At 44.3% G+C, this 17946-nt stretch overlaps 1 protein-coding gene and 1 long non-coding RNA gene across 3 annotated transcripts in view; both read right to left on the reverse strand.

The window, feature by feature from the left end:
• Nucleotides 1–1555: 1555 nt before the first annotated feature.
• The window catches only part of TFPT (TCF3 fusion partner), a 183108-nt gene continuing 166717 nt past the window's right edge, over nucleotides 1556–17946 (reverse strand). For both annotated transcript variants that reach the window (XM_085616414.1, XM_085616413.1), the window contains exons 5-6: nucleotides 2511–2765; nucleotides 1556–2126 (exon numbers count right to left, since the gene is read on the reverse strand). In XM_085616414.1, the coding sequence (XP_085472540.1) occupies nucleotides 1989–2126; nucleotides 2511–2765 (393 nt within the window). In that variant the 3' untranslated portion in view covers nucleotides 1556–1988. The remainder of the gene's footprint in view (nucleotides 2127–2510; nucleotides 2766–17946) is intronic.
• LOC146809575 (uncharacterized) lies at nucleotides 4324–4864 on the reverse strand. The gene is made up of 3 exons (XR_014966460.1): nucleotides 4813–4864; nucleotides 4458–4537; nucleotides 4324–4341 (listed from the first exon to the last, which is right to left on the reverse strand). It is a non-coding gene; the product is annotated as an uncharacterized LOC146809575 (long non-coding RNA).

Genomic DNA, 17946 nt, shown 5'->3' on the forward strand with positions numbered 1-17946 from the left:
TACTTCTTATAATAAAAACAGTACCTAATAAGAGGGAGAGCCTGTTATAACTTACAGTAACAGGCCAAAGATGCGACAGTGTGAAGTCAATATTGTGTCAATGTGGTCTTCACATTATCACAATTCTGGCCTATACCTGTCCCTCTCAACAGGTCTGCAATGTGTCCTTCTATTAAATGGTGTCCAACACAAAATAAACTTAGGGTGATCTCCACATGTCAACCTCATTATTCCATAACTTCCACAATTGTTCCTTAAAAAACACTCTAACCTACTTAAAGAAACAACTGCTCTATTCTATACTTACCAACGCAACACACTCCCCTCACACGTGGTGTACCATTTTCATCAGGAGAAGTGTGGAACCATTAGATGATAGGACTTTTGCCTTTTGCTATAATTCAGGAGTTTTCTGTCATAAACAAGAAGAATTGGGATTTTTGTTCCCATGCTTTGCAACTGGCAGGGGATTCGGAATAATAATACATATTAGAGTTCATGAAGGCCACTCCATCTTGGATTCCCCTATATCTCTAGTTTTCAGAAATGTCTGGATTGGTATATTTTCCTGGGTGCCTATGACCCTGCACCCAAATACAGCAGCCCTCATGAAATCTCCCTCTATTAACAGAGATTCCCTGCACCCTAAGGTGTGGATTCACGCTCAAATCCATGGAAAATCCAGCGAAGTATAATAACCCCACACTTGTAACACTTAGGGAACACAGATTTGGGTCAAGCTTTTGGAGGGTGATGTTCCTGTGTGAGGAAGACTTTAGAAACCTACCATGTTTTATAGAATTTTTTGTGTGAAAATCTGACAAACATCTCGTTTAACGTGTGGTCCCAGCCGGCCAATCAAGGCCAGGGCACCCAGTAATATATGTGTGTAGGTATTAAAATTATATATTAAAAATATATGGTTGCAGTAGGTTTCCAAAAAGCCCAGGGGTGACATCTGTGATCTAAAGCCAGGTACCCTAAACAATGAACAAAATAGTGAGCAAATGAGTTAAAACTGAAAATATCACTACATTAAACAAAGAGACCAAAGAGGAACCTAATGCCGATTTAAAAAAAAAAAAATGTTTATACATTTTTTTTGTCTAAAGCACAGAGTGGAGCTCTGTAACCCAGACTTCCGTAGCATCAATATACATTATCATGACTTTGACACTTTTCTCATATATATATGAGAATATTGAAAGGACTTGCAATTAAATCAAAACCGAAGAAAACGAAAAACATACAACACCCCTCCACCCCCGATGTTTTGTTTTTGAAAAATATCCAAAACAAAGGAGCACAAACACACCAGTACTGAAAGAATTAATTATGAACAATTAAAACCCATAGACAAAAGGAGTTAATACTCAGCCAGATAGGTTGGTTTCATTCCGTTAGACAGAATGAAACTTGATGTTTCCAAAAGACTAAAGTATTCTTTCAAGAGAAGCAGGGGCTATACCCTTCTTGTTTCATGTTGCAGTGTCACAAATTTCATATATACGAGTTGCAGGAATTTCACACAATATAAAGAAGGAAAAACCTGAGCAGCATTTTTTCTCCAAAACTGGAGCCTTTATGGATTCACATGTATTTATATCACACAAAATCTAGCACATGATTACTAGAAGATTTAACTTGGATGCATATTAATACGATGACCTGCTTTTCCCAGTATTTGATTTCTTTCTTATGCGTATTTTCTTTTTTGTCCTCCAACATTTTGCTTTGACTTCACGGGGTGGTAAAACATGTAAATTCGAACAGTCTCCCATGCAGGTAAACCAATATTACATGTAGGTAACATCTTCAGTGTCGAAATCTCCTTATAAATATATAGGACAGGCATCCAAGAAAAATTTAAATTCAGGGTAACCAATGTGACAGGTAAGTAACATTGTTCACTGTTGCAATATTGGGAAATGCTTATTTAAAGTACTGGGACGTCTGTCTTGATCCACTTTGTCTGATATCCCCAGTAGCTAGTCAAAATCTGCACAGGATCCAGGGCTTGAAAACTTGGAGTATGGCAGCATTGTGTCCCGAGGGCTAGGCTGTCGCCAGTCAATTGGAAGCTCATCTTCTGCATCACACACATAATCTTCCTCTTCAATTTTCACCTAGAGAGAGAGGAAGCAAATTTACAAAACGCCTTGGTTTACAGCAATTAACAGACTGCAGGGTATAAATCAGGGAGATAGTTTCCCGAGCGAGCAAACAGCTATGGGCACTAACACTTCAATGTGATTCCATATATGCAACTCTGGCTCTGTCTCACTCAACTCTCAAATTGCCTATCTTTATATCAACTGCCAGAGCCCTTGTATCATCCACAGTCTGGAGTTCTGAACTCAAGAAGAGAACAGCGCTAAAAAGGAGACTGCAAGATTGATCGGAATAAATGTTTTCTAGCCTTCAATTTCCCATGATAGCTTCCTTCTCTGAATAAGCCTAGTCATTTAACAATGTGTTTCTATTGCCGGTATAAATCCTAGGACACATACCTGAGCCAGGAGAGGTTCTGCTGGAATGGCAGGTTGGCTTGCCTTCTTGTTCCCATGCTCTTTATCTTCTCTGTGCTTCTTCCGTTTCTTGACTGGTGTTGTTTCACTTAAAGAAGGGCTATCAAAAGATCGGTAATCCAGGCCAGATAAAGATCCAGACAAGCGCCTCTGTGAAGAAGAGTGTCCGTCTCTTTCAGGGGGTTCATTCTCTGTGTTACCAAGTCCTGAGATTTCAGCATCAAACATTGGTTCGTCCTGGAAAAGAGGGCACATAAAATAGCATGTCTGGCATGGAGCTGAATACATTTTTATGCCAAATATTAAATGGCATCCAACTTAGTTAGATAGCTTGTTCAAGCTATAAATAATCCCATCTGAAAAATTACAAAATTGCCTAATTCGATCTACTGAACTCTTCAAAACCTCTCTTCTTCATCAATGAAATATATGAAATGGAGAAAACTGAAATGAATTACAAGTCTAATTACCACCCAAATTAGATTTTAAAATGGCATCATCCAGGGATGGAGAAGAGTAAAATGGGAAAACAGCTCAGAAGCCTACAAACACAAGAGGGTACTGCTAGAAGCCTCAAATGAAAAGAGTCACACATTGTTAGGGCAAAGCAAGCCATTGGCCTCCAGGGTCACTCCTATTCTAGGAGAGACATTAGTTGAGGTAACTGGGGTAGGTTTTCCATACAAAGCTAATATGTTCCCGTGATATATATAACAATCAACTTATGCTCTGCAGCAGGCTTTCCCACTATCCCAACCGTTATGAGGAGGTTCATATAGCAGTAACATGCAAAAAAACATTTAGGAAACATAATGGAAAAGTGGACTCACAAATGTGAGAATATGCAAACACCCAAAAATTATTCCATATCAAAAATCAAATTTTTTTTTTTTTCATTCTTTTGTTGTTTGTTAATATGCTTTTTTTAAATATATAAAAAAACTAAGAATACAATTATAAAGAATTCCAAATTGTACTTCCACATATATACCCATCACATGATTTTATGAACTAATGCTAATCTGTGTATTCCAGGCATACTTATGCATTCATACTGGTCTGTTTACTCTCATTGGTTTCATCAGAATTATAGTTCTTCCATGTATGTGCTGTTTAGGTTACAATGTACTCAATATATCCACTACTTAGTTGAACAGTTGAAACAAAACATTTTATTCAAAGAGTTTGATATAACTCTATTTGATTCTTTTTTTAAATATACAGACAGTATAATGAATTCAAAAAATTGTCACACTTTTTAGCATCTAAAGGTACATAGGATGAGTAAGGGCATTCATATATGCCATGGCTAAGATTGAAATCCTTCGCACGTTTCGGCTTGACGCCTTCATCAGGTAGCCATGTACGTTATGAAACCTGAAAGGGAAGGTTTAAAAACATCGGGGTTACATATTATCAGTCCTACATGCAATCTTACAATTTTAAAAACGACAATTAGTTTCAAGTGATTCCATTGTCACAGGAAAGATGAGCACAGACTGAAAAGAATTCTATGTGGAATAGAGTATCAAGGTGACAAAAATGTATCAAAATGGTGTAAGGATACTATACACCCATGTCATCATCTTGAAAAGAAAAGTGAGAGAGAAAAAAAGAGAAAGGAGGTGAATTCTAAGATATAGGGTACTCGTACAGTAATGCCTGCATGATTGTAATCCAAGGTCAGGCATATAGATGGATTAGGAATGGGCAGTTATCTTACAGAATTCAATAATCCTATGGGTAAGAGAACTCTCATAGATCGTGGCGGTAGGGTCAAGGCTCGACGATTTATTGTTCTCAGTTTATTTGTCTTCAGGGACCGTAGGGTAAAGGAAAAAAGAAGAGGAAGAAGAGTAGGTGTTAATTACTCTTCTCACATTGAAAATATACCTACAATGCGAAATTGATTCAAATCAAATGACTTACCCATACAATGGGAAAAGTAGATGTCTCTATTTTAATGTCAAGATCAAGGCTTGAAGATATAACCTTCGGAGTTTCCTTATCTATATGGGCAAAAATGTCCAGAAGAGAAGAGGAATTTTATTACTTTTCTCTTCTGTTAGAACTCGTATATGTAAAGGATTATGATTAAACCAACTTATCCTGATGGGTAAGGCATGCAGATTTTTTTTTTTGATAGCAGCCCAATATTGATTCCCTAAAGGAATTATATGTATTTTATCGTCTGCTCATTGTGGCAGTTCGTTGTCTTTGTTCTAGCTCAATCGAAATTCAAGGAGTTTAACTACTAAAATTAACTATGGGGAGTTTCTCTTACCTCTAGTAACAGGATCTTTAATATTTAAAGTGCCAGTGATCGCTGCACTTTCTCCTTTCATGCGTGCTGTTGCCTCCGTGATTCAAAATAACAGACGCTCGTATATTGGGCATCCAAGGCTGTATGTCCGAGGGCTCATCCGAGCTACTCTCAGAGTCTGCTTGGGTTCTCTGTAAGGGCGGGATTAAAAAAGGATACATACGTATTGTGGGAGGTGTGTTTAGTGCAGTAAATTTCACACGTACACCAAACTATAGCGAATTGTTCTTACCCGTAGTTTAATGATATTTAATGAGCCCGGGGTCGCTCGCGCCTTCTCCTAGAGTGCAGGCAGTTGCTTCCGCGATTCAAAACAGCAGGTGCTCGTGTATCAGGCATCCGGGGCCATATATCTGGGGGCTCATCCGAGCTCCTCTCGGTATCTGTTTAGGTTCTCTTCATGAGCGGAGGTAGAACAAGTCATGTGTACGCATTGTAGGGGGTGTTTTAAGCACTCAACGGTTCCCGCGTTCACCTGCCAAAGGTGGTGCATGGAGCTCCTGATTGGTTAATGTGAATGGCTATGCTACTCTCTTCCTGGTATCGGTAAAGGTGGCGGCCATCTTAGTAGTACATGTGAGGTGCGTCAAGATGTTTCAATATTGGATGTAGTCGCTGTTGTAACTAAATTGATGATAAATTATTGGCGTTGAAATAATTAGAAAACCTTAAAGAGTGTTTATAAATAGTTGACACAAAGAGCTGTGTTGCTCTGCTGATGGAAATCAAAACTGGCTACCGTCTTGGTATTATTTGCAAAGATGTCGGATCACAAAAAAATGAAAATTAGCATTGTGAATGGCTGGTACATCCATCTGGGTGATATTTTGATGGCATGCATATAGTAGTGAGGCCATTTTAGCAAGGGTGGAATCGCATATAAGAATTCTTAGCCTAATTAGGATATTTTAGAGAGCTTCTTATAAGTTAACCTGACAAGCTGGAATATTTCTACGAATTGGTAGAATGAAAATGGTATCCTCTAATAGTCTTAAAACAAACACTTTTATAGTAATTTGGGTCTAGTGTGCGATATAAGAATCTAGCACTCTCATGACCCAGTAGAAACTGATGATAAAAGTCTTGGTCTTTATTTACAAAAAGACTATGAAAGCGCCCTGAGAAAGAAGCCCAAAAATAAAGCTTAAAGTCTGGTAGTTGGAGCCCACCTTGATTGTAAGGATATTTTATAAATTTTAAATCGCTCGTCGAGCCCGCTTATAGCCCCAAATAAAACTACTTATTATACCATCAAGTTTTTTGAAAAATAAATTGGGGACTCTTAAAGGGATAGCTCTGAATAGATATAAAAATTTAGGTAGAATCATCATCTTTATTACATTGCATCTACCAATAATGCTAATGGGAAGATTATGCCATCGCCTTAGCTTTTTAATAGTTTCCTGTAACAGTGATTCATAATTCAATTTGAATATATTTCCTATTTCTGAGGTAATACGCACGCCGAGATAGGTTGCTACTTGACATAAGCCTGCTATGGGTCTAACAGGTTTAAAGTTAGCAATCGCTAATGTCTTACTGGTATTTAGTTTATAACCAGAGAATGAGCCAAAAATGGGTGCCTCTTCTTTTAAAAAAAAATTTTTCTTAAACAATTTTTATTGAGCAAAAAGAAAAAGTCATGGTACATTGCTTTGACAAATCGGTAGTTGGGTCCACTGTGAAAACATGGCAAATACAACTTATATAGATTTGAGTACGAACCACCACCCCGCCACTCCATATAAAATATAAGTAACAATCATTAAGCAGCAATCCGCACTCGGGTTCACAATCATTCGCAATAGGAGTCCCCTCCCTTTTATTAACATACTATGGAGGAAGTATGATGGTCTCATCAGGGCGGGAGTGTGTAGTCAAATCCGGAGACCTCCAGCATGAGCGTCGGTCTCGCTCTAGCTCAATGGTAGGGGATCCACACAGGTCACCTCTGTATTTGTTCCACCGCCCCCACTTGTGATCCCATTTTTTGGGGCACCCTCTGTGCTTGAAAACATATTTTTCGGCAATCGTTGCCCTGTCCATGTCTATCACCCAGTCCCTCCGGCCTGGGACCGTCTCTACTCCCCATTTTTGTGCAATATTACGTTTTGCGAGTGACCACCCAGTTGAAGCCCATGCCTGTTCTGCCTGTGTAAGATCCGTGGCGAACCACATGTTGAGTAGACATAACTGGGGGGTAACCTCCAGAGATTTACCACACACCCTCTCCATCTGCTTCGTAATGTTCCCCCAATAGGTTTGGACTTTAGGGCCTTCTCACAATATGTGGAAGAAGGTGCCTGGCAGATTACAGCGCCGGAGGCACAGAGGGTCAGGGGTCATCTTCCCATTTTAAACAGTGTGCGAGCGTCAAAATAAACGCGATGCAGGATTTTCAGTTGTACCAAACGCAGGCGCAAGGGAATGGCCACCTCTCTAGGGGACGCCAGGGCATCACACCAGTCCTCATCATCGATCTCTCCTAGGTCCACTCCCCAGCGCTGGCGCAGTCGAGTCATGGGGTCAGGCCGGTTGTTTAGAAGCTTCTTGTATGTGAGAGATATGGCGTTTGAAGGCATAGGGTCGAGTAGCAGTCTATCCTCCAGTGGGGTGGATGCAGTCAAAGGGCCGTCTTTAGGCAGGGCAGCGGCTATCACGTGGCTGATCTGTAAATATCTGTAAACCTCTGTACAAGCTAAAAGGCATTTGGCCTGCATATCTTCAAGTGTTGCTAGCTTACCTTTCACCCACATGTCGCCCACCGACGAGATCCCTATTATGTCCCACTTACCAAATCCAGGGCACTGACTAAGTTGGCGCAACATGTAGGACTCCCAGAGTGGGGTGGCCTTAGTGAGTGTGTTATTCCAACCCCATTTCCTGTTGACCCCATGCCAGATCTCTACTGTACGAGCCATGGGCCCAGTGAGGTGAAGTGTGCGTAGGTTTGTGTAGAAGACCAGATTATAACCGCCCTTACCCAAAAGCCAGCGGTCCGTAAGAAAGTTGGGGTCATCATGCTCCCCATGTGCCCACTTATTGATGGTGATCAATTGAGAAGCTTGATAGTATAGCTTAATGTCAGGCAGTGCGATGCCCCCGTCGTACCAATCCATCATCAACTTATTGATGGCGATCCATGGGGCACGTCCCTCCCAGAGTAGTTCTCGCACTGTGGCCTCCAACCCCGTGAAGTAAGCGTCGGGGATTGTGTTGGGGGAGTTCTGTAACACGTACAGAAAGCGCAGTAGCGCCAACATTTTAAAAAGGGCAGCCCGTCCCAGGAGAGTAAGGGGAAGAGACTGCCAGTGCTTAAGGTCAGAGCGGAGGCGGGTCAATGGCAGGAGCAGGTTAGCTTCATGGAAAAAGGCTGGGTCTGGGGTGATAAAAATGCTGAGGTATTTAAAGCCCTGTTAAGCCACTGGTATGTCGTAGCCCCTCGGGTTACGTGGTGGGTCAGCCCAAAGGACGTACAACTGCGACTTAAGACCAATTGATTGTGTATCCAGAATGGGCTCCGAATACCCGGAAAATATTTAGGGCTTGATTGAGAGATCACGTGTGCGAGGCTAGGTAAAGGAGGATGTCATCCGTGTATAGGGAAATACGATCTTTGTGATCGTCAGTCCATTTCAGCCCTCTAATCATCGGATCTCCCCTGATCCAAACCGCTAAAGGTTCAAGAACCAGTGCAAAAAGAAGGTGACAGGGGCATCCCTGCCTGGTACCCCATTGTAGTGGAAACGCTTTTGATACATGGTTATTGACCACCACCTGCGCGGTCGGTTGAGAATAAAGGAGTCTAATACATTTGATGAATTTGGGGCAAAACCCCATCCGGGCCAAAACCGCGAATAAAAACTCCCATTCAATGGTGTCAAAAGCCATTGTTGTGTCAAGTGACAACAAAATGGCCTCTTCCTTTATGGTGTCGATTCATCCCAAAACCCCATTCAAACAGCGTAGGTTTAAGGCAGTGTTGCGGCCTGGCATGAACCCGGACTGGTCAGGATGTACCAATCCGGTCAGGTACGGGAGAAGCCTGTTGGCCAATACCTTGGCCAAGATTTTAGCCTCTGCCGTGAGGAGGGATATCGGATGATAGGATTTGCAGTCCGTTACGGGTTTGCCTGGTTTGTGTATTACCACAATGGATGCCATCCTGACTTCAGGGGGTAATATCCCAGTATCAAAACTTTCCATATACATGCTTAACAGGTGGGGGAAGAGCTAGAATTCCATTGGTTTGAAAAGCTCGATTGGGGGCCCATTAGGTCCCATGGCTTTACCTAAGCGCAAATCTTGGATGGCCTTCTGGACTTCCGTCACCGTGACATCCCCCCTAGGGAATTCCTGTCCTGGTTAGACAGACAGGCTACCTTAATGGTCGACAAAAGTTCCGAAGCCATGGCGGACTGTGAATTCTCAGCCGGTGGGTACACCGTGGAGAAATATGCCGCAAATGTGTTAGCGATGTCCTGAGGGTCGATAAGAAGTTCACCATTTGCCCCCTGAAGCGACTGTATCCACCTGGATGCACGTTCTTTCCTTTCCAACCAGGCCAACATCCTGCCTGTACGCTCGCCATGTTCGTATATTTTATGTTGGATAACAGTATATCGAGCCGTGGCAGCTTGTTTAGAAGTTGGCGGTAGTCTAATCTTACTGTGTCAAGAGAGCGTAGAGCCTCTGCATCGGGCTTCGAGGCCAGGGCCTTTTCTCTTGCCAGGATATCCTCCTCTAGTTCGACTACTCGTTTTGTGAGTTCGCTCCTGTTCCCCACCATGAGTGACAAAGCCTTACCCTTTATGACAGCCCCATATGCCCCCCAGATTACAGACGGTAACGAGACCAACACTAAATTTGTCATGAAGTAATAGTCAGTGTCCTTAAGTAGAGCCTCCCTGATATGAGGCACCTTAAGTGCCCACGGGTTTATTTTGAGGGTGGAGCGATTCCTAGGTTGCCGCATTGTTAGTGTCGCCAGGATAGGGGAGTGATCCGAAATTCCAAGAGCTAAACACACAGGCCACAAAATACTGCACATCCTGAGCAAGCCTGAATATATGGTTGATTCGGTACTGGCTGTTATAGGCACCTGAATAATAAGTAAATTGTGTAGTGGTAGGGTTGAGCCAGCGCCATACGTCTACCAGACCCAGTGCGGAAGCAAATCCGGACAATTGGGATGCCCCTCAGGGTTCATCCCTAGGAGAGAGGCGATACAGAGATCCATCCATAGCGAGATTGAAGTCCACGCCTAACACCAGCACTCCTATTAGAAATTCGAGCAGGAGTGCCCCGATATCACGCAGTACCGGTTGCTGAAGTCCTGGTGGGGCATATACGGACACAAGATTAATTACCCGCCCCTCCCAAGTACCAGTGAGCGCAAAATATCTGCCCTGGGTGTCTTCCCAAGTCTTATTCACAATGTATGGACATCCCCTGCGCAGAAGCACCTCTGCCCCTCGCAAGCCCGAGGTGAACACCGAGTGTCCGACCATACGGTAACCCCATCAATTCAGTGCACCGCATGAATTGCCAATCAGGTGTGTGTCCTGAATCAATACTATGTCCGGTGTCTGGCGTTTAATGTACTGAAGAACTACCCCCGCTTGATCCTGTCCCCAAGCCGTTAACGTTCCACGTTAGAGTTTTTAGCACTAGGTTGGTCCCCATGAGTGTATTAGGACATGGTTAATATAGTGTCGAGGAACTGGTAATGGACACTTCAAGAGACTACCGTAGCCCCTTGGGGAGGATATAATGCGATGTGCGGGAGTATGCAAACATCAAATACAGGGAGCTACCTGCCATGGAGTGGGTGAAAACCCAGGAGTGGAAATTCCGGCCCAGGACCACGAGGGTTGAGACTAGCCATGACAACATTGCACAAATACCATATACAAAATATAGAGAACACCCTTCCCTATGCCCAGTCATCCCCCCTCCCTGCATGGCGGGAAAGGAACCTCCCGCCTCCCTCAACTTGCAGAGTGCCTGCCGTCCACCGTTAACAGCTCGGGGAACGTGAAACAACTCCACTCCCCAGAGCAACTGTAACTAAGAACGGTGATCCCCCGGCCAACCAACTCCGAGGTGCATAACATAAACGATCACCCTAAGCCTGTTACCGTAATGTGGTAGCTAAATCAACTCTCCCATAACAAAGTAGCCATCTATATCGGGACCATGTAAACATAACACACAAAAAACAGAGCAAAATGCAAAGTTATGCGGTTGAAAACAGTCATCGTCTAAGTGTAGGGCATGAGGAGGTCCTCCACCTCCAATATCAGACTCTCATACTTGCAGTGCCCCGCAACTCATCCTTCAGGGCTCTGAGGTATCGATGTATCAACGGTCGGTGATCCATGCCGATTTCCTCGGCCGCCAGGGCCTCCACCTCTGCCCGCCAACCCATGGGATCTCTTGCCAACAGTTCTCCAGCCCTCAAGCCAGTCCCAAGTGTCCTCAGGCCTAGTGAAGAACCATAGTTTGCCCTCAGATTCAATCCGTAGCTTGGCTGGGAACATCATATCGTACTTGATATCTTGATCTTGCAGGGCACGCTTCACCTCCAGAAAGCTGTAATGTTGTTTCTGGACCCGCAGGGTGAAGTCGGGGAATAAAGTAACCTTGCAATTGTCGTTAACTATTGGCGGGGACGCCCTCCGTATCGCAGTAGTTGAACACCCTTGCCAGGAGAGGCCTGGGCGGCGCCCCAGGCCTAGGTCTGCCTCCGGGGACACGGTGAGCACGCTTAATGGCGAAGCAATTGGACAGGCCCTGTGGCTGGAGCCGTTGAAGAATCAATTCCTCCACGAAGAGGTCAGCCGCTTGCCCCTCTGCCCGTTGCGGCACGCCCAGGATTCGAACGTTGTTGTGTCTCATGCGGCCTTCATAGTCATCGAGCTGCAAGGTAAGGGCCTCCTACGCCATTTGAAGTTCGGTCACTTGACTCTTGAGGATGTTTTCAATTCTTTTGTAGTTTCCTCTACGGCCCTAACGCGATCCGACATGTTCTTCACGTCCGCGCAAATCAGGGCCACCTCCATGGCCACCGTGGCAATGCCGGCCTCAAGGGAGGTACGTATGGTCATTATGGCAGACAAGATGTCCAGCAAGGTGGGCCCCGTTTGCTCCTCGCGGGGAGTCAGGTGTGATTGTTCCCCTTCTTGGTTCTTGTGCCACGCAAACTTCGAGCTTGGCCTGGACATTCCCTCGGCTGCTACGGCCGGTCGCCATCCTGGTAGCGCAGAGCGCCTAAACATAGAACGAGAAAAGAGGGCAATAGGCTACACCCCACCGGCTACTCGCCGCCGCCTGGAGTGGGTATCAATCCCACACCGGCATGTCGGTTTCCGCCGGTCGAGTGCCACCACCCCGCTGGTAGGGATCAGGAATCAGGTGGCACCAAGGCAACGTGTGGCCACCAGTGCGGAGACGGGGAGGGGGTGTCGACCTGCAGCTGAACGTTTATATGAGGGCCACCCTGACCCTTGCTGGGGAGATAGGGCGCTGCTGTATCGAAATTCTGCCCCCCCTCCAATTGTCAAAGGGACCACAGGCTCAAGTCCGAGGGAGCAGAGTTATTGTGTACCCCCAACTCATGCAAAAGTCAAGGCGCGGGTTTCAATTGACGGGGGCCAGTGGAGACTCACTGCTGCTCAAGGAGTTTGTCTGCTCTCTTTGAAGGTGCCGAGATGGGGGAGGCGCCGGACACTCCAGAGTGGAGGCCCCAGAACATCGTTATGTGTGTGGCAGGTGGGTTTGGGCCCAGAGATGTTGTCGGCCCGAAAGAGCAGGTCTCCACCTCGTCAAAATGCGGCGGGAGGAGCAGGCTCGGTTCCGGTGTGGAACTGCGGCTGTTAGGACCCGGCACCCGGTTTTCGATATGCGGCCTTAACGCCACGCCGCGACCCCGGCATCGAGATGCGCGCCCGGCCAAGCTGAAGGAGGGCGCGCGTCCAGCAGCAGGAGCCTCCACAGCGAAGCGCTGCCCAGCCACCCCCCCTACCCCCCCCGCCCCCTCCGGAGCCTCGGATGCCGTCGAAACTTGGCCAAGACGTGACGCCAGAGGTACGGAGCTGCCAGGATCGGAGTCAGGTGATGGTGGCCGGGGCACACTATATTTAGGTGGATATTCGAGGAGTGGCGCAACGGACCTCGGCTACCGTGCGGCCATCTCCCTTGGCAGTTGGTCACGCCCCCCATGCCTCTACTTTAATGATTTCTAGAGAAGCAGCTGGATCTGCTGTAAAGACCGGGATATCGTCAGCGTAAGCCGTGACCTTAAGTATTGATATTCCAGAGCATAATGGTATAATTCGAACACTGATCGTCAAAGTCCGTATTATAGGCTCACTGTGAAGAGCAAACAGAAGTGGGGACAGGGGACAACCCCGTCGTGTCCCTCTATATATACGGAAGGGCATGGATTGAGTGCCTAAGTAGCTCAGTTTAGCCAGCGGTGTACAATATAAGGCTCAAACCCACGTCCGAAATCAGCCAGTTATTCCGAAGGCAGTAAGAGTTGACCATAAGCAATCCCAGGCTACGCGGTCGAAAGCTTTTTCGGGCGTCTAAAAGTATCATACCCATGTTGCTCCCAGTGTGATTAGCATAGTCGAAGGCCGTGATTGCAGTGTTGGTATGTACCGTAGTTCCTCAGCCCACTATGAAGCCATGTTGCTATAAATGTGTTCGTTTTAAGACTATTAGAGACACAGTTGCTATTTGGCGGGACATTGTTCATGGCTTTTCGCTCCCAATTTTCCACGATAGGTTCCCTCTTTGGGACAATGCATTTCTGCCCGAGATCTTTAAGGATGAATTGGCAAAAAGCTGGGCTACAAACGAGGTGGAGAGACTTGGTCATTTATACAACACTACTGGCTTCAAGACCTTTCAAAGTCTTCAAAATATATTTTCACTTCCTCAACATTTTTATTAGAAGTATTTACAGATCAGAGATTTTTTTCTGAGAGCGCAAGAGTTAGAATCAATTCTTTCACATGAGATCTTGACATTTATTAATGAGGTACTTCCTAAGCATTCAATACGCATCGCTTACCAACACTTTACACGACCTAGAACAGATCCTTGTGTACCGCTTGTGCTGAAGTGGAGCCGTACGCTGGGGTCAGATATCTCCACTGAAGTGATCAAGAACGCATTCACCACATTAAGAGAGGCAGTAGTGTCAGTCAATCTAAAGTTCCAGCACTTCAAGACATTATGTATGTTATATTATACTCCCAAGAAGATAGCAAGTTGGCGGGTGAAAGGAGACGACCAAGCCCTGGATGAGAAAACAAAATGTCCCAAATGTGGAGCCACTGCAGCCGACATAACACACATGTTTGCTACATGCCAGTCTATTGGGGGATTTTGGGAGGATATTAGCCATGTTTTTGGAGATAGACTGGGATTACAACTAAGATTTACTACACAGGAAATAATGATGGGTTTTAAGAAGGACCCCAGCCCCGCATGTCGAGCATTCTTGGCTATCTTATTAGTTACTGCAAGGCTCACAATTGCCAGGGCCTGGATCTCTCCTAAACTTAGTAGCTCGGTAGAATGGTGGACCATGTTGGTTGACATCTGTGAAAGGGAAAGAGCTGTGGCAAAAACTAGAGGTATTCGCGCTACCCAGAAATGTCAAACCATTTGGCATAGGGTACTCAAGGATTAAACAATTTAAATAGGATTCATTGTTATATATGTTTTTGATGTATTAATTTTGGTAAATAGATACTATGTGATTTGATTGCCGCCCTGCTTTATTTGTTTGCTGTCTTTTCCTTTTATCCATATATGCTACAACGATCTCCCTTTGCATTATTAATAACAATTATTTATTTTTTTAAATGGTAATAAGGAGAATTAGGGTGGTAAGTTATTAGTAACTGGCATTGGAAGGATGTATTGGTGACATACAGAGATCCTAGACCTGGATTAAAAAAAAATGTTTTCATTGACCACATTGCATTGTCAGACGTGGTTGAATCAGATTGCCTGGACCCAAGGGGTTTCACTATTCATGCCTTTTAGGTATGTATCTAGGGTAAAAATCCAAAAGACTACCCTGCGTTTTCTTATTTCTGTGTCTGTGTAGGTTTGTGTTTCTATGGCAAATTGGCATGTCACACAGGACATGCATTTGGAGTTTCCTATTGGTGGTGTCTTGCCACAGTGTGTTGTTTGTATAGATTCCTTCAGAGTATTTGTTATGCGGGAATGCACTATCAAGCCTTTAAGATTTTTATATTTTCAATGGGTAAAGAGAGGTTTTGGGATCTTTGTAGTTCTATCTCTTGTGGCATTTAAAATGTGCCAATATAGCAGCAACTACAGGGTTACTTGGAACATTACGATTACACTTATTTTTTGGCCTGGCTGTGATACATAGAAAAAAGCTTGTCAATATATTTAAATGGGCAGATGGGTCTTTCATCGATGTGTGATACAGTGCATCATGAACTCCATCTGTACCACTCAGAAAATGGGGGAGCAAGTCTTCTGACCTGGTTTTACTCTTTCCCTCCAGATTGCAAGCAACATGTTGGGGTTATAAATCATGTAAGAGGATAGAACAATGGACTAGATTACAACCCTTTGTAGACAATATGCCACTGTATCTCTTCATCAACTGAAAAGATTCTCAGTTGCAGACCTGCTGTGAACGAATGCCAAACTAGGCATGGCAAAGCTGGCTGCAGCAAAGCAAATCAAGAAATTAGATCATCTTGCTGCTGGGACTAGAGAAAATGAGGATAGTCAGAGATTTGGAGTTAAAGCTTACATGCAGACCTACAGCTCCAGCCTAAATAATCAATGTTCTGATAGTTACTTTTTTCAAAGTATTATTTATTTAAGTTTTTAACACAGATACAATAGATGACAAGTCAAAGTCCTCTAAGACCAAACACAGTTTTGTAGTAGTACTCATCAATCCATAAAACTTCCATATAACCCACCCGAAACTAACCTGGATAGCAGCAATACCAATAAGCCCCTCTCCTTCAACTGTTTTCTGAAGCAAAAAGTAAAACGCACAATAAAAATGTGGCTCAAGAGAATATATCTCTATACATCTTTGTAGCCTTGACCCTGACCAGAAAGGACAAAAGCAGTTAGTCAGTAAAAAGGTAGTTAGGACTGGAGTCCAAATCTTATCCAATTTAGGGTCCTCCTAAAAAAGATTGAAAATGAACTTTTCCCCAGAGAAACACCACTGTGGGAATGTCACCGTCATCACAATCAATACTTTAAGTTTACATAGTGCTGGCATGCCTGGCTGGCTGAGGGGTTAGAAGCGGTTGACATACCTGAATACGCCTCGCTTGAGGCTTGGTTGCTTAAGGGGGAACTTGGGAGCAATGCCATCTCGTACACTCACAAAACCATGAACAATAATATCCCGACACTCTCGGTTTATTGCGAGAGAGATGGGTGATGGACATTGGCAGAGTGACGATACTGATTGGGTCATGGCTTTGGTGCATCCCCGGGAAGTTCCAATAAAGTCAAGGCTCCGGCAAATACAGTTTAAGGTACTCCATCTGGTTTATTATGACCGAGCCAGACTGCATAGGATAGGAAGGGCGGCCTCCCTGGATTGTTGGATGGAGATGGATGTGCTGAGGGCTAAACTCCTATTCTGTAATCTGAGTTTGATTGTGGCAGAGAAGGGCGTAGCCAAATACTGGGGAGTGAAGGATATCCCAACACTATGTAAATGGAAAGCTCGGATGGATATGTATATGGCTGCCAAACGAGTCACTTAAGAGCAGGGGGTGTCCCTGCAAATTATGCAAAATATGGGGACCCTGGTTACGCTACTATGATCTGGGGCCAGAGGCGGTTGAGGTTGATAACTTGGGACTGAGAATTATGGATGCTGTGCCCAGGGTGTCTGGATGGGGATGCACCCCCAGGTGAGTGCCCTGTGAAGTTTGATTTGCCTTGTTGGGCTCTCTGTGTTGTGTTCACTGATGGGACGATTGTCCTGGGAACGTATCTAGTTCTGATGCTTTATTGCTTTTGATGTCTGGACATTGCACGCTCACTACTTTAAAGTATGTATCGTTTGGACGCATCTCTTTGGTTGCTCTATGATGCCTGTTCATAAAAAAACTAAATAAAGATATTACATTTAAAAAAAAGATAATTTACCTTTCCACTATCAACAGGTTCCAAAGTCACCAATGTGAGAGTTCAAAGATAGCTAAATCAGAGGACCATGGATAATTATGCAGCAGAAAGGCATAGCCAAATAAGAATCCAGTTTCTTCTATGCATCACTCTTATAGGGGAGGACCTAAACCTCAGAATTAACTCTTCTATTGTGACCTTGATTGGGTTCCCCAAGATCTAGTGGTACTCTTTCCAAAAAGGTCAGCTTGGAGCAAAGCCACCACATATAGATCATATTACCACTGACTAAACATCCCCACAAGCAATTTGGATTGTCCGAGATATTTATGAGATGAAATTTGACCAAGGTGTAGTACTCAACATTTTTGCTTTATGTTTTAAATGATGTCTATTTTGCATGTTTCTCATACTTTTGGTCACCTCTTCCCATTGGGATTCCAGTCTTGGCTATTGAATCTTATTGCCCAGGTACATATTTAACCTTTTATCCCGGGGGACCTGCGTGTAGATTTCAACAGAACAGCATACTTAGATACAGTCCCTCCTGCTCCAGGGTGATGTGGTTAATTAGGGAAGGGACTTAATTGTGTCTTTCCCAAACATTTCCAAGATCGTCCTGAATCAAAGAGAAAGAAGATGTTCGATATTTTCTCTAATGAAAGGGGAAATGAAAGATGACAGGCCATGGACGGTAGCTGTTCTGCCCCGCTCAGTCAGTAGCATTTGTGTCCAATTATTAACGTACAAATCTAGGTAGATTGAATCTTGTGAATTCAGCTTCCATCCCACAGTGCCCTCCTCAACAAAGGCCGTGTCACATGGACTCAAATTTCATTAGTTGCCAGCTTGGACCAATCAGTCAATAACCACAACTGTGCTACCTGGTAATAGAAATTAAATCCAGTAATAGACACACTGGCCCTC

Source organism: Triturus cristatus, chromosome 7 (assembly GCF_964204655.1).
Source record: "Triturus cristatus chromosome 7, aTriCri1.1, whole genome shotgun sequence".
Classification (NCBI taxonomy): domain Eukaryota; kingdom Metazoa; phylum Chordata; class Amphibia; order Caudata; family Salamandridae; genus Triturus; species Triturus cristatus.